Below are 16,249 nucleotides of genomic sequence, written 5' to 3'. Positions count from 1 at the left end.
AAACAATATCAGGTCTCAATTTTTAAGAAATGGCTTGTGTGAGACATGCCAATTCAATGTCCAGGTTTACTGTACTGTTTATACAGAAAAGCAAATAACCCATTATTACATGGGCTAACTATCTGGATACAGTTTAGAAGTTTACGCACTACTAAAGGCAGATCCTGTGTTCCTTGTGCCTGGCTCTCAGGATCAAGCTCTTAAAATCTAATAGATACAGCTGTTTTTAAGCATAGCATAGTAACCAAATGACACCTGGTAGTACAGAAGCCTGATTTTATTCTCTTTTCTCATTTCTTCCAGTTAGCATTTTTTTTTATTTCAACATCTTGAAAGCCACAATTTATCAATCAGAGGTTGATAGAATTCATTTACATTTCTGAGAATGTCAGTGAACAATGGGAAAAACTGAATAAAAATGTAAAGCGAATGAATTTACCCTAATTTGATTTGAGAAAATAGAGTTCAAATGTACACCAGAAATAGTCTGTACAGAGATGAGAATCAAGAAATTTAAAATATGCAGCGTTTACCTTCCCACTAACACCCGGATTTTACAGACTAAATGAGACTATAACCAGAAAGTAGTCTGGATCATATACCAGAAAAACCACACTAAAACACTTACCAAAATTGTAGTTACAACCACTGTTCTGTTCTCAATGGCCGACTCATTTCCAAGGGAAGGTTCATGCTGAATCAAAACTAATTTATCCATGTCGTTCCAGTAGCCAACCTACAACACAAAATATAATTTTTATCGTAACTTAAAACAATAAACATAAGATGTTAGACAAAGAATAGTATTATTGTGGTTTAGCTGCTGTTCCATATTGGTACAATTTAAACAAAGAATGAACCTGTCAAGCTATTTATTGAGCACAGCAATAGCTGGATTCCATGATTTAGTTGGGGATTGGTCCTGCTTTGAGCAGGGGGTTGGACTAGATGACCTCCTGAGGTCTCTTCCAACCCTGATCTTCTATGATTCTATGGCTTGGGCCGGGGGGGGGGGGAGAGAGAGAGAGGGAATCACCCCTAGGTAAAGGGGCACAACAGGGCATTTGCACAACTTAAGTCCCATGCAGTTTGAAGGTTAAGTGGGACATAAGCAGCAGACGAGGCTTGTGCTAGCTCTCTGCATGGGGTGAAGGTCAATCATTATTTCACAGGGCCATCTGTATCTTAGATATGCAGGGTTACAGAGAAAAAGGCTGCTCCAGTGGTCTGGGGCACTGGCCTGGGACTTAGGAAATCTGGATTCTGTTTCCTGCTCCATCACAGGACAGTGGGCAAGTCACTGAGCCTCTCTGTACTTCAGTTCCTCATCTGTGAAATGAGGATCACGGCAGTTCCCTACCTCACAGGGTGCTGTGAAGCTATGAGGATTTATTCCAGCTGAGTATTTGCCCCTAAGTTTTTAAATGAGATGAACTAGTTCTCAGGAGAAAAAAAAAAACCCTTAAAAACAGTGAAATACTAATCAATTTAGTCTTTCATAATCCCTTGAAGAGTCGACAGACATATATTTGTGGGTGAAGTGGCAACAGATTAAAGGAAGAGGTCAAATCTGTGAATAATAGATGCCTAAAGTTATGCTGCTAAGTCCATGTTTTGACATCTAAATAAATGGCCTGATTTTCAAAAGTGCTGAGCATTCAGTTCCTCTTGGCTTACAGCAGAGCTGTTGAGTGGGTAAAAATCAAGCCACTCGTTTAGGCACCTAAATATGGATTTAGTATCATAACTTTAGGCACATATCTATTTTTGAAAATCCTGGCCAAACTGAATGTCCATCTCCCACACCCTGTGACCTCACCATGTCCACTGTCACTGTGTACAAATGACACTACTATCATATCCGAGGTGACCTTTAGGTAGGACAGTTAATATACTAGAGAGAAGTCTCCTGGTGGTTTCATTTCCAGAGGGGAGACCTGCAAGTTGGGTATCAATAAAGTGGCCTTTCCCTCTCTTCAGTAATTATTCAAATAGCTGCACTGACCTTGAAAGGACCCATCAGAGGCCTGCAGGCCAGGAGTCATTTGGCAGTACCCACTATTGTGAGATGCCTAAAGATTGGCCAGCAGCCACTTTCCCCTCCCTCTTTGGTGAACTCAGAGTTCACAAGACCAAGATCTGGGAGAAGGAAGCCCCTGTAACTCCTATAAAAAGGGGGAAGGGAATTAGGTTACCCTTTGTTTTCTACTGCCCAACTTGTGCAAAGCGTGCTCAGGACACAGGACTGGGTATTAGTCAGTAACAAATTGTGAAGAGCCAGAGTCAGTGTAGAGATGGAATGGCTTTCACTTTGTTAACAGAACCACAAATCAGCACAGTGATACAAATGACTTGGAGACCCATTACTCTGCTGTTGAGGCCCAAGACCCCAGTACTAGAACATGTCATCATATCAGTGACATGACCAAAAATGTCTTCAACCCGTACTATCATTCCCATGCAAATATTGGGTTGTTACCACACAGAAAGTCAACTCCATATAACATGGAGAGGTGAAGTGTCTTGCTCAAGACCATACAGTAAATCAGTGCCAGAGCCAGGACTGGAACTCAGCTGTTTCTGGCTCCCATGACTATGCTCATTAACAATCCTGTGTGTATTAAAAAAATGTGATTTTTACGTTTGCTGTTTTCTTTTGGAGGTTGAAATTAATTTACTGAGACAAAAGTTGTATCAACAGTGAATGGTCATTGCACCACAGCAATGAAACTTCTCAGATTCACAATTTAACATGTGCAAATACATGTAGTAATTTAATGTAAGTGAAAGAGATTCTATTTTCCCCATTTATTAAACGAACTGATAAACAAATAATATTTTGCAATGCAAGTCCTTCACTACATGTAAGAAGCATCTTCCCCTCTCCTCCTCCTACTGGTAAAAAATGCAGGTGTCTTGATTTAGGTGTCCACAGCTGACAAGAAATTCTGAGCATTGCTGATTTAGTGCAAAAGGCAGTTTTCTTTTATTAACAGGCTGCATTGCTAGAAAATATACTTTTTCATCCAGACAGCCATGGATTCACATATACAATTGATCGCTTAAAATGTCAAGTTCCTGTCAAAATTTGGGACCAACTGAAGGCAGAACATGGATACTGAAACCTGGCTGTTTTGGAAGCTCATTATAATGAAGAATGATTGTTTTGCACTGTGTGGTTCCTCACTGCTGAGAAGTTCAGGAGTGAAGCAAAAGTTTGAATGATGTGCTGTGTTGTAAAGTAAGCATCACATCAAAACACTGACAAAGAGAAAGTAGGTTTCAGAGGAGTGGCAGGCGGTTTTTCTAAGTACATGTGTACTGTGTGTATGAGCCAGCAGGAGAGTGAATTTGTGTGGGGGGGTGGAAGGTGAGAAAACCTGGATTTGTGCTGGAAATGGCCCACCTGATGATCACTTTAGATAAGCTATTACCAGCAGGACAGTGGGGTGGGAGGAGGTATTGTTTCATGATCTCTGTGTGTATATAAAGTCTGCTGCAGTTTCCACGGTATACATCTGATGAAGTGAGCTGTAGCTCACGAAAGCTCATGCTCAAATAAATTGGTTAGTCTCTAAGGTGCTACAAGTACTCCTTTTCTTTTTGCGAATACAGACTAACATGGCTGTTACTCTGAAACCTGTGCGTATGAGTGTCTCTCCCTTTTTCCTCTCTCAAATACAGAATCCGCACTAAGATAACCCTTGTTTAGGATTACTGAATAAAGGCCAAATGCATAAAAAATATTTACCAAGACAGCCATGAGATGGCACAAGGGTAATATGTTCAACTATTATAAATGAAAAAAATAAATATAGGGCCAAATTCAGCCCTATATGGTGTAAACAAGTGCAACTCTCTTTACATTACAACAGTTGCGCCCACATACACCAGTGCTGAATTTGGCTGCTCAAAGTTAGGCTTCTAAATCTATTTATGCAGCTAGATCAGTGGCTTGATTTTCAAAAGTGCTGAGCACCCAGTAGCAGCCACTGAAGTCACCCAGCAATAACACTGGGGAACAGTTGGCACTTTTGAAAATCAGATGACCAGTTTTGCTGCCTGAATTTGGATTTAGCATAGAACCCACATTTAATTTTATGCATCCATTTTTGAAAGTATTGTCTTTACTGTTTCAGAGATGACGAATACAACAGATAACATGGAGGATTTATTTTTACCCCATCTGCATTCACTATATAGAAACACATGACTCTGAGATGTGTGATGCTCTCTCTGTTTGTGGATATTAGAGCTGCAGGCAACAAAAAAAAAAACATTTTTCTAAAACTCTGATGCATGAGTTACTATGACTGGAAAGGGAAGTGCTGAAATGATTTTGTCAGATGACTCATCAGTGATGTTACACATGGCATGGACAGCAGACATTTAGTTCAATTAGGTATCTTTATTTCTGATGTATTATATAGGATTTGTCATACTGGATCAGAGCACTAATCCAACAAGTCAGGTATTGTTCCTCTGGAAGTTACAAATACCAGACCCTCACAGGAAGCTGATGACACTCCTTCCCTAAATCCTGCATCCATTCATAATGCATCTTGCCAATTGCAAGTATCTAGCTAATTTTCATGAGGGAGAATTCCTTTCTGACCTTTGTGCCTACACCTTATATATAAAATTTGCACGAAAGCATGACATTTGATTACTGTATGCAATAGGAATAAAGCATCCTGCTGCATGTTAGAGGCCACATAAGTACCCAAAATATGTGAAAATATAAGTGGAAATAAAAGCGTGCAATAGACAAGGTACAGTGCTTGCAGGCTTAGGGTATCCAAATCTGTCGGAGTCATCGGGGTTATGTCTTGGGAAAGAGTAGAATGGCACAGACGGCATTGTAAATTATGCTTATCTGCAGCTGATGGCAAGGTGGTATAATGGGGTAGAACCTTAGCTGGTGTAAATTAGTGCAGTTCTGTTTAAATCAATGAGTTACGCTGATTTACATCAGTGGAGGATCTGGCCCAGTGCCAAATATGCTCCTTGAGTGCCAGGTATTGAGTTCCTTAGATTGTGGACTAGGTCTTTGGTGTCTATCTCAAATCTGATTGTCAGACCTCCATCTCTGTCTAATGAATAATGGCTGATTGTTGTCTGTAAGATCTGGGGTCAATAGAGGTGTTTACCTCCCACTGTCAACTAAAGGCTTTGTTGCCCTATGCCACATGGACCAAACAGAAATGATGGTTACTTATCTGTAACCTAGGTTCTTTGAGATGGACTTTGCATAGTCACTCTCATGGGATGCTCTGACCTGTGCAGCCTGAATGGTAGAATTCTAGCTAGTGGTAGCCGTTGGAGGGCTCATGCATGTCTCTTGCCCCTCTCTTCAATGAATGTAAGTGTTCCAGGTAGAGGGCAAAAAGGTCTTGGTGCTTCAGCCACTGAAGTTTCTTCCCCTATGACTCCAAGTCCTTTGGTAAGTAGGACTCCAAGGGAAAGGCTGCTGGGGAATGCGAATATGCAGAGTTCATCTCGAAGAACCTTGGTTATAGGTATGAAACCTTCATTTCTCCTTTGAGTGTCCTCTGCATACTCCCATCCATGGGATAAACTAACAAGCAGCACTCCAAGTCAGGATGGTGGGACCATGGAGTCCGAATTAAATCAGGACTGAAGGACTGCCTTGCCAAATTTTGCATCAGATCTGGACTCTAAAACTAAGGAAGAGTGTGTAATTAAAGTATAAACAGCACTGCAAGTTGCTGCTCTACATATCTCTACCAGAGAAAAGTGTCTAGAGAAAGCCATAGAGGCTGCCTTCGACCTAGCAGAATGAGTTTTAATTCCCTGAGAAATGGACAACCCTCACAATTTATACTCTTCCTCAATATAGACTTGAACCCTCTAGAAAGCAGAAATTTGTACAGAAATAGCATTTCTCTTGCACTTCTTTTCACGAGCAGTAAACTATTTTGGGGACCGTCTAAATTGTTTAGTCTGTTCTAAATAAAATGCCAACATTCTTTTAACATCTAGAGTACATAATTTAGCTTCCCCATCCTGAGTATGAGGTTTGAGGAAGAAAATCAGTAAAATTATAGACTGATTTAAGTGAAAACAGAGACCATTTTCCGTAAAAACCTAGGATGTATATGAAGAACCACTTTATCTTTATGGAAAGAGCGAACAGTGGATGAGCCATTAACGCATTCATTTATATGTCTTACCAAAGTGATTGCTATAAAAATACTGTTTTTATAGACAAATGAAATAAAAAATAATTCCCCAAAGGTTCTACAGGAGGACTCATCAATTGTGACAGTACTAAATTCAGATCCCAAGATGGTACAGGGTATCTTATTGGATGGTATAAATTATTAAGACCTTATAAGTAGCTCAACTACATCATTAATAAAAATTGATTTTACATCCACAAGTTCATATGTTGATATGATTGAGAGAAGAACATTTACTGAAAATAGTGAAAGAACTGTTTTCTTAAGATACAATAAATGCTCTAATATATAATTAATTGGTGCTGTATGTGGATCTATATCATAGATAGTAGACCAAAATAAAACATTTTTCTATTTATGACTATAACATTTCTGCATGGACTCTCTTCTGGAGTGTAACTATACATTCTACACTTCTAATGAACAACTTTTCTATTGGTATCCTAGAGCTTGTCTTCGCTATGGCGCGAGGTTGATGTAAGTTACACTGCCTCAGTTATGTAAAGTACATAACTGAAGGCGACATAACCTACGTCACCTTACTGTCCCACGTTATATCGATGAGAGACAGACTCCTGGTGACGTAGCTTCCGCCTCTCACTGAGGTGGATTACAGAAGTCGATGGGAGAGCGCTCTCCCATTGACTTAGCATGTCTTAACCAGACTTGCTAAATTGATGCCACTGCATCAATTGCAGCAGCGCCGATTTGGCCCGTAGTGATGACAAACCCCTAGAGTCCTATTTCCCATACTGTTAAATGAAGATACTGAAGATTCAGATGATAAACCATCCCAGGTTATTGAAACAACAAGTCTGATAGCAGTGGCAGAGGCTCCATTACAAGTTCTTGACAGGTGAATTAAGTGCAGATGCCATTGCTGTCTGGGCCATGCTGCTCCTGTTAAAATCATCCTGGCCTTGTGTTTATCCCTCTCTGAATGAGGGAATGGGGGTAAATGCATCTGATATTGACTCACTGTCTCTACTTGATCTCAAACAAAAACTTTGACACTTGCTGTTGCTGCTGGATGCAAAAAGATCTATTAGCAGATTCCCCCATGAACTGAAGAGATGTGTTACCCTTTGTCCTTCAAGGACCAATCATGCATCTAATATGTTGACCTGCTCAGATGATCTGCAAGAGTTTTTTGTCCCCCCACTATATGTACTGTTATTTGATCAGCGTTGTGTTCTATACACCATTTCCAAAGGCTCTCTGCCTCCATGCATAGTTGCTGGGAATAAGTGCCCCCTTGTTTGTGCAGATAATATAGCGCCCTCATATTGCCTGTTATCTTCTGAACTAATATGTTGTACCTGAAGTAGAAACTACTTTAGAGCTAACCTGATTGTCCTCAGCTCTAATATAGTGATAGGTAGGACCTTCTGGTCTTTTCTTTCGTTGATAAGTGAGCTGTGATTAACAATTTGTTGTCCAGATGCCAGTATAGATGTCCCCATCCCAGTGTAAATACATCGGAGATGAGTATTACTGAAGGCAGAGGGGAACTGAAAGGTGTGCCCTTCATTACATTTTGAGTGTTTATCCACCACACAAGTGATGCTAACACCTGCTGTGGAATGATCACTTTGTGATGCATGTTGCCTAAACCTGATTTGTAATTTATCACTAAACAGTGTTGAAGATCTCTCATCTAAAGATGAGCACATGGTGTAACTGCACAGGTTGACACCAAAAGACCCAACAACCAGAGAAAAAGAGAATTGATGGACATTGTAACTTGAGAGGGAGAGATTTTTATTTTTTATAATTCTCTCCTCTAGGAGAAAAGCTGTTGCCACAGTTGAATCTAGAATGGCTCCCATAAATAGAATTTGCTGAGTTGGGAAGAATTTGCTGAGTTGGGACTAGAATGAACTTTATTTGTAATCTGAGACGGCAAAAAAGGGAACATATTGTTTTACATGCAGTAGGATGATGTTTTTATTGACCAGTCATCTCGGTACAGGTACACAAACATCCCATTCCTTCTTAGGTGTGCTGACACTACAGACAGGCATTTTACAAACACCCTGGCTGCTGTAGATAACCTGAAGGGAGAACTTGGTACTGAAAATGGTCATCTCCTACCATGAAACACAGATATTTCCAGTGCCATGGTATTTTTGAAATATTCATCTTTCAAATCTAAGCTGAAAACCAACCCTGAAGGGAAAGAAAAGGGTATATAGAAGCTTGAGATAACATGTGGAAACAAAATTTCTGTATATACATGTTTAATATTCTTAAATCCAAAAGAGAGTGAAGGCCCCCATGTTTTTTTGAGATGAGAAAATAATGAGAATAAAACCCCTCTCTATCTGATTTTGTGGTATGATCACTGTTGTCTGTGCTGCTAATAGAGAATGAAACTCTTTTTCTAACTATTCACGGTGAACTCAATACTTGCCCTGGAAGGAAATGGGAAGGCTGTAGGATGGAAGTGTTTTTTAACCGAATCATGTAATTGCATGCAACAACTTTTAGGATCCACCTATCTGATGTTATCAACCCCAATTGTTGATAAAAATGAGACAAATGGTTCCCAAACTGTGGATAAACAAAGTCCAATTGGACTGATTTCAAATGAAGTCAAAGCCCTGTGTCCTCATGTCAAATCTTGCAGGGATTGCCAAAGATGATGAAGTGGAAGTCTTCTCTCTATTATTTCAAAGTTTAAGTGGCCTCTATCTTTGTGGTTGCTGACAGTGGGGCGGGGGTGTGGAGGAGAGGGATGCCACTGGGGCTGATAATGATAGGTCTTCTTTTGATAATTGTAAGGAAGCAATAACAAAGAAGAAGGTAGGTAATATCTGTGGTATCTATATTTAGGAGTTGAATATGGTCTCTTTGCTGTGTTAAAGAAACCTAAAAATCTGGCTGTGGACCTCACATTTTTCATTTTCTCCAGTATCTCATCAGTCTGTATACTAAACAGACCTTCTTCAAAAGGAAGATCGTCAATCCTCATCTTTGTCTCATGAGGAAGTCCCACTGATCTTAATCATGAACATCTTCTTAATGTGATAGTTGAAGCTATTGCCCTCACTGAAGAGTCAAAATCCACACTTAAAATTGTTCAGCAACATTTCATACCTCAGTCAAAATAGCACTTGATAATCTTTTGTTTCAGAGTAACAGCCGTGTTAGTCTGTATTCGCAAAAAGAAAAGGAGTACTTAATCTTTTGTGTTCCTCCAGTAGGGAATTGAGGAACAAAGACATTTTTCACCAGAGATGATATTGCTACTTAGCCATGAAAGCTTCATAATTAGATATGCACATGGCTAGTGTAGCTGAAGAAAATATATTTCTTCCAAAACATCCAGTCTCTTCCACTCCTTATAAGACAGAAAAGAATGGATAGGAGCATCTTTCGATCTTTAAATCAAATTAGGAGATGGATGGGTATGAAACATAGCCAGGCCTTCCTGTGTAAATTACTATAATTTAGCTGCATTTTTTGATAAAGGCTGAGCAGATGAGGGAGTATTCCAAATTGATTTTGTTGAAGTCAACCACAGTTTAAAGGAAGTGTAATTCGTCGTCTAGCAGCAGCCCCCAAAATGTCAAACTCAGGATGGGCCAATTCTTCAAGCAAAACTGAGAGAATATCAAATGTCTTTGTCATGCATGTTACTAGCTCATGAAAAGCCACAGCATGCTCTGACTGATGATAATGATGAAATATCCTCCACATTTTCATCTGGAGAAGACATATCTTTGGAATCTGGTTCAGACTCCCTCAGCTCCAGTAATTCCCTCTCCTCAGACTATGGGTCCCTTACTTCCACAGGTAATTTATCCAGCATTGGGTGTGTTGTCAGATATGTATCCTTCAGATCCAACTGAATGTTCTCCTGGTATTGAATTGGTGAAGGTCTATTTCCATATATTGGATCTTCTTGATTAGGAGATGGAGATGGCCAGTGGACTAAGGTGGTACTTGCCAGTCAGGTCAAAAACCCATTGATGGGTCTGGCTGACAATACCATTGTGCGTACAGATCTGGTGGATATATATGAATCTGTATATAATAGTCTTTCTCCAGATCCAGTCTCCGATGTGTATCTCTTTTCTGACCTCAATCCCTTTGTGGTTTGGATGGTGGCAAGTAAACCTTCTCTCAAGATCCAGAAGACAACCTAGATGGTGGGAGTATTGGGGAAATCCTGATTTCTTTCAGCCTTCTGATGAGTCTTGGAGAAGCAGTTAGTTGGATTGGTTGTAACACAACATCTGATACCTGCTCAGAAGTAATACCTGGCCAGTTACTAACAGAATTGGTGATGGAGTTGAACAATGAACCATTGTCTGCACAATTATTTGCTGTGGTACTGTGCTGGCACCGAGTACTCAGTACATCATCCTCCGTTCCTTAGCCCTCCTTTTCAGAACCAGTTCATCTGGATCCAACGTGATCGAATTTGAAGAAGAACATCTCCTGATTCTACCTCAAGATCCCGCATCCAAGCAATGTTCTTCAAAAAGTTTGTCTAGATGAATCTTTTCCTCACAGATTGCTCTTTGCAAAGAGGCAAAGAGGATTGCATATTCATACTTTGCATTGACGGGGAGTCCTCCTGAATCAAAATGGCTCTAAAAACAGAGGCTGACACCATCATGGATTTCTTTTTCTTCAGATCCTTACATTTCTTGGATCCTGTAGTACCAGGTGCCAAGGAGGCTCTGTCCCTTTAGATTGAATTGCTCAGAGCGAAGCAGGTCTCTGTGTGCTTTCCATTCCAGATGTTTTCACTGACAGCACCTCTTGTAGTAAAATCGCTTGAAGTTTTGTCTTTCCTTCTTTGCTTTTGTAGTAAAAGTTGAGCAAACACATTTTGAAGGAGACTGCCCCTCTTCTAAATGTGCCAGACATCTGTCATGTGTGTCTGACACCAGGAACACCACCGGACATGAGACATCTCTTAAATCCAGGCTTTTTAGCCTCCAGTTCAGACATCCTGACTGCTATGGACAACTACTAACTTGATACCTAAACTAACTAGCCAACATAGATCTGGAAGCATCTGATAGCAAGTTTTTAACTGTTCAGCTGGTGCCTTGGGATGTTTAATGTTCACTGAAGGGAAGAGCAAGGGAGGCTTATGAGTGCTCCAATGGTTACTATCAACTAGAATTCTACCATACAGGCTGCACCAGTCAGACCATCCACAAGTAGAATATACAGAGAACACTTGAAAGATAATAGAAAATTAATGAAGTAAACTTCAAACTTCAGCCCTGAGTTCCTGTGTGCTGCAGCCACATGCACTTACTGCCTGTTGTCCACAATGCGGGGACAACCATAAACAGAGGCAGTTAGACCAGGAGTGGCAGCCAGATTAGACATATTCATTGTCAGGTGACAGAGGGATTCATGAAAGGACCAGAACAGGTCCACCTTCCCCATATCAGAGTTCAGTCATTTGTCATGCTTGCAAACTACAACTGCACACATTGATTTGGGTCATAGCTATTACTTGGATACCTTTTCAGATAATTTGTCTTGACTAAAGCTTGGGCTCTGGGTCTGTTGTTTAGCGCTCTTCCCCCTCCTCGCTATGATGTTGAACTGTTTGTCTTTTGGGGATGACAATTCATCAGGGTATCATTTGCTGAGCACGACTGTTCTGAAAACTCCTGTGTATCTAACAGTGGAGGACTCTTGACTTAATTTATTCCTGATTTGTCTCAGTATTAATTCAAGAGCTGCTACTCTCCTATACACCTTTGGCTCATATTTCTGCCCCCTTTCAAACTCTGCTATATTCATGAAACATATGCAAGCTTCTACAAGAAAGCAAAAGGAATTACAAAGAATAAAGGCTCATATTTTCAAGGGTGCACTCTCTTTTATGCGAATAACACAATTTGAAGATTTGTATGCACATATCTACAAGCATTTGCCTGAGTTGTCCACATGCAAACTGGACATGCACAAAAGTGTACTTGTCTATGGTGACCATTTAAAATGTTTATACAAAATAATGATGGAAATAAGGTCAGTTGTATTTAAAGCAAATGTAATTAGCTGGTGCAATTAATTTTCCTTTCATAAAATGTTTTTTTTCTTCCTTTCCTCCTGACCCTCAAAAAACCCATATTAATTACGATTTCTGATTTCTAGTTTATGTTCATCCATAAGATAAAAACATAACTGCATAAAGTGTTGATAATTTACTGCAAATAAGGTGCCGTGGGCATGTACTACTCAGACTAATGACCCTTCTTTACTTCCCAGGCACCTGAACAAAACCCCATCAAGCTGTTTTTCATTAGACTATGCCTGATTGAACAACTTCACATACACACACACTTGTTTTTGTTCATTTTCCTCTTATATTGTTGCACAGAATAAAGGTATCTACTGTAAAATTTACTTTACACTCTCAAAAGACCCCACAAACCTCAATACCACATAAGCTGTAACTTACTGTGTTTATTTAAAAAAGATTGTAAAAATAATAGGCCAGATTCATCCATGGTGCTAGTGGCTACACCTTCGTTGACATCAGTGGTGTTGCACCCCATGGAAAAATGTGACCCAAGAGCTTTTTAGTCCCACACCTCAAATCCTTATTTTGATATCTTTATTTATTTAATATTTCAATAGACAGACAGACCCTTTCAGATCTGACCAGCACGTACCTTACGAGGGCCTGTGTTCTTCAGCTCAAATACATCCATTGTATAGTTGACTCTGCGACCATAGTGGTCAAACTGAACATTTCCGGTCAGCCCTTGTATTCGAACCTAAAAATGAAAACAGAAATTGCAGCCTCATGTGCTTTTTGCACCCAATTGCCACACAGTAGTTGGGCATTATTAAGTGAATCACGGAACACATTCGTCTTGTGCTTTTGGACCACGTATTTTCACTGCAGTATACTGTAAATATAATACTTTGGACCAAAACAAACAAACAAACAAACAAACTAAAAAGGATATTTTGCTTGATGCTTTTCCAGCTCAAATCTTGATACTAAGGCATGTGTGTACTGATGTACAGTACTCGCAAGGGTGAAATTCACCCTCCTGCAGAGGGCCTAAGTAAAGCCCTCTGTACTACAGAAGCCTGGTGTATCTGTGTGAGGGGAGGGTGGCCTGGGGTAGAGATGTCTCAACACTCTTAGTCCAGAGGGCTATAGGGGAGAAGCTGCGGAATCCATAATTCCTTTTTTCCCATGGCCCTAGATACCACATGCAAGTGAGATTCTGGAACTTTGGGTGCAATTTCAGCCCACAGGCTGATGCAGCAGATGCAGTGGGGACATGGGTTGAACTGCAGCCTAGGCTCTGCCCCTGGGTGTGGTCTCTATGGCACTGCACTGATAGGCACGCAGCTTCTGGTCCTTATCCTGATGAAGTCAGTGGATGTGTTGCCATTGGCTTCCACGGTAACAGGATCAAGCCGATATAGACCTGTTACTCAGACTTTATGATCCTGATGTCAGCTTCACCATAGAAACTTGACGTCATGCCTTTAGAGAATATTATAGATCTGGACACTTTCTTCACAGAATATTTGAAGTACATTAAATGTTTATTATCTTTTCATAAGAGTCAGGATGTGTATTTTAAATCAGATACTTCTCTCTTTGTCCATTTCAGACTTATCCGACCCTTCTTCAAGACTGAAACCCTTGATGGTAGGCAGAAAGCTGCCAATTCTGTCAGAAGTCACTTCTCAGTGTCTGCTCCTGAGTTGAGTTGCTCATTTGCAATTGGAATGATTTATATTCTACTATAGGATTTTTTTTAAAAAAGCTCCATTCTTGAAGAGAAAGGCTAAATCATCTTGACAGGGATCTGGAACTTTCTAGGCATTCATATTCATCAGAAATTCAAACTTCTGACATCAATGAACAATGGCTGTGGGATATATTCTTTTTAAAGAAACAAAAACTTTAAATAATTTTACCTGTGTGATTTGCATTGGGAGTAGTTTACAAGCATTTGGGATGATGCAAACAAATTTGATATGCAGTGTGGTTAATAAAATAACTCTCTGACAGTAATTTAATTACACATCCTTCTATTTGTATTACCTGGAATTAACTTTTTCTTTAAACAAATATTACTTTTCATGCCTAGGCTACAGTGCACAAAGCAGCTGGCAAACTAAGCATTTCAATAGAGAAAATTCCCTCTCTTACAATATAACAGAGTAGTTTTCAATATACCAGGTAAAGTATTTGCTCTGTAGTCAGGCCACAGCTCTTGTGCTTCATTGATAATATAAGGCTCTCTACCCTTTCTCTCAACCAGTAAACTAAAACAGCAGCAGTGACGACAATCAAACTAATTACTAGGTGCTTTCAGATGGTGATTGAAAATAAAACGTCCCTACATGCCCATCACACTTTGCTGAGTGTTATACCTTCCATATCACAGAACTAGCAAATTGATTTACTATTCACCAAGGTCACTAGAATTAAGCATAACTTTACCTGTTTGAGTGTTCTCTCCATATCAATCCCCTGGCCCCATGGTGCAGCAGGATTAGCAAGACAATCACCGGCATTCCCTCTCCGTGAAATATCAATTTTCTGCCTTCTAAGGTTACGGAATGTTTCAGCCATCACAAGTACCCCATCATAGGTCAGAGCAGATGTGTACTAAACAGGGAGACAAATGCATCATTTCAGTGTGGCAAGTCTGTAGAAAATCAGCTCAGACTTAGATATATTTCTATTTTAGCCTGCTATGCACCCTGAGAGAAAACTCCCATCAAAGTCAACAGAAGTTTCATCTGAGCAAGGAATGCATGCTCTCAGAGTTGAGATCATATTACAGTAGTTCAGCTTTAAAACTATATTTCAGAAGGTCAGCAAATAGCTCTCTGAGGAACCATAGCAGGAGACAAACTAAAACAACAATCTCCCTTTCTCAAACTTTTTGTCATTTATTTTATCCATCTGGGACTAACACCTGCCAAGCCATCTTCACTGAAGGTGAGAGAAGAACTGGTAGTTCACTGAGCAGGCTTAGGATCATGAATAAATGCATTGGAAAGAGTGGGAAAATCTGGTTACTTAAATTGCAGAGTAATCAGGATTAGCATTTTTCATTCCATTTGCAAAATTTCTGCTTAGTTGCTCTCATGAAATAGGCTATAGTGAAATAAAGGAGACTAGAGAAGTCAGAGTGGAAAGTATCAGTTTTAGGCAAAAAACATGTAAGATAGCGTATGCTGTTAATTTGAAAACACAGGTGAAAAATACATAGATGCTCAAAGGCAGGGTAATCTAGCGGATAAGGCACTGGGCTGAGATTCAGGAGAGTGATCTGCTCTGTGACTTTGGGTAAATTAATTCACATCTTTGTTTCCTCTCCCACATTTTATCTTGTCTGTTTAGGTTGTAAACTCTTTGGTACAGGGATTATCTCTTATTGTGTTTTGTACAGTGCCTAGCACAATGGAGTCCCAATCCCTATCAAGCCTCTAGACACTACCATAATACAATTTATTACTATTAATAATAAATTAACTCTGAGGCACTTATCTTTACAGCCAAGTTGCGGTTTGCCTGTCAAGAAAATGTCAGGTCTGTAGAAGAGGCCAGATTTTGATAGGTGTATTGGACTGGACAGATAAGAACCAGAAAGGCATGCAGTTGCACTGTAAAATCATGCCTACTTGTAAGCATTACACCAGGATTAACATAGGGTATAATTTCCAGATAGCCAACAACATAGGGATTATATATTAATTATTATTATATCTCAGATTCAGAAGACAGCTTGCTGTCTGGAAATTTATGAATTCAATGTACATATAATATGGTAAGGCTAACATCACAGATTGGTTGGAGTTAGGATATCAGTTTTAAATAAAATTTTGATTTCTAATTTTGTCATTAAGGGGGTTAACTGGGGAACAAGTGACAGAAGATGTAAAATTTGTAGCAGTTCATATTTCTGTCAGATAATTGCAATGCTGAGTTTAATTAGTCATCAGTATTTGTGAGGTCACATATCTTGTGCTGTAGCTCAATATTATGAAATAAAGCTATTTATTCATGAACTCAGCTATGTGAA

General features: G+C 39.7%; 1 protein-coding gene across 11 annotated transcripts in view; it reads right to left on the bottom strand.

Annotated features, from left to right (window-relative positions):
* The window catches only part of GRIA4 (glutamate ionotropic receptor AMPA type subunit 4), a 283,762-nt gene that overhangs the window by 68,162 nt on the left and 199,351 nt on the right, over nucleotides 1-16,249 (bottom strand). For all 11 annotated transcript variants that reach the window (XR_007355785.2, XM_048844283.2, XM_075127061.1 and 8 more), the window contains 3 exons: nucleotides 14,659-14,826; nucleotides 12,857-12,961; nucleotides 629-736 (listed from right to left, as the gene is read on the bottom strand). Coding sequence is in view for 10 of the 11 variants with exons in the window: in XM_048844283.2 (XP_048700240.1) it covers nucleotides 629-736; nucleotides 12,857-12,961; nucleotides 14,659-14,826 (381 nt within the window). In the remaining variant the exon portion in view is untranslated. The remainder of the gene's footprint in view (nucleotides 1-628; nucleotides 737-12,856; nucleotides 12,962-14,658; nucleotides 14,827-16,249) is intronic.

The sequence above is a fragment of the Caretta caretta genome, chromosome 1 (assembly GCF_965140235.1).
Source record: "Caretta caretta isolate rCarCar2 chromosome 1, rCarCar1.hap1, whole genome shotgun sequence".
Taxonomy (NCBI): domain Eukaryota; kingdom Metazoa; phylum Chordata; order Testudines; family Cheloniidae; genus Caretta; species Caretta caretta.
The sequence above is the reverse complement of the archived record's forward strand: the minus strand, read 5'-3'. Positions and strand labels throughout refer to the sequence as shown.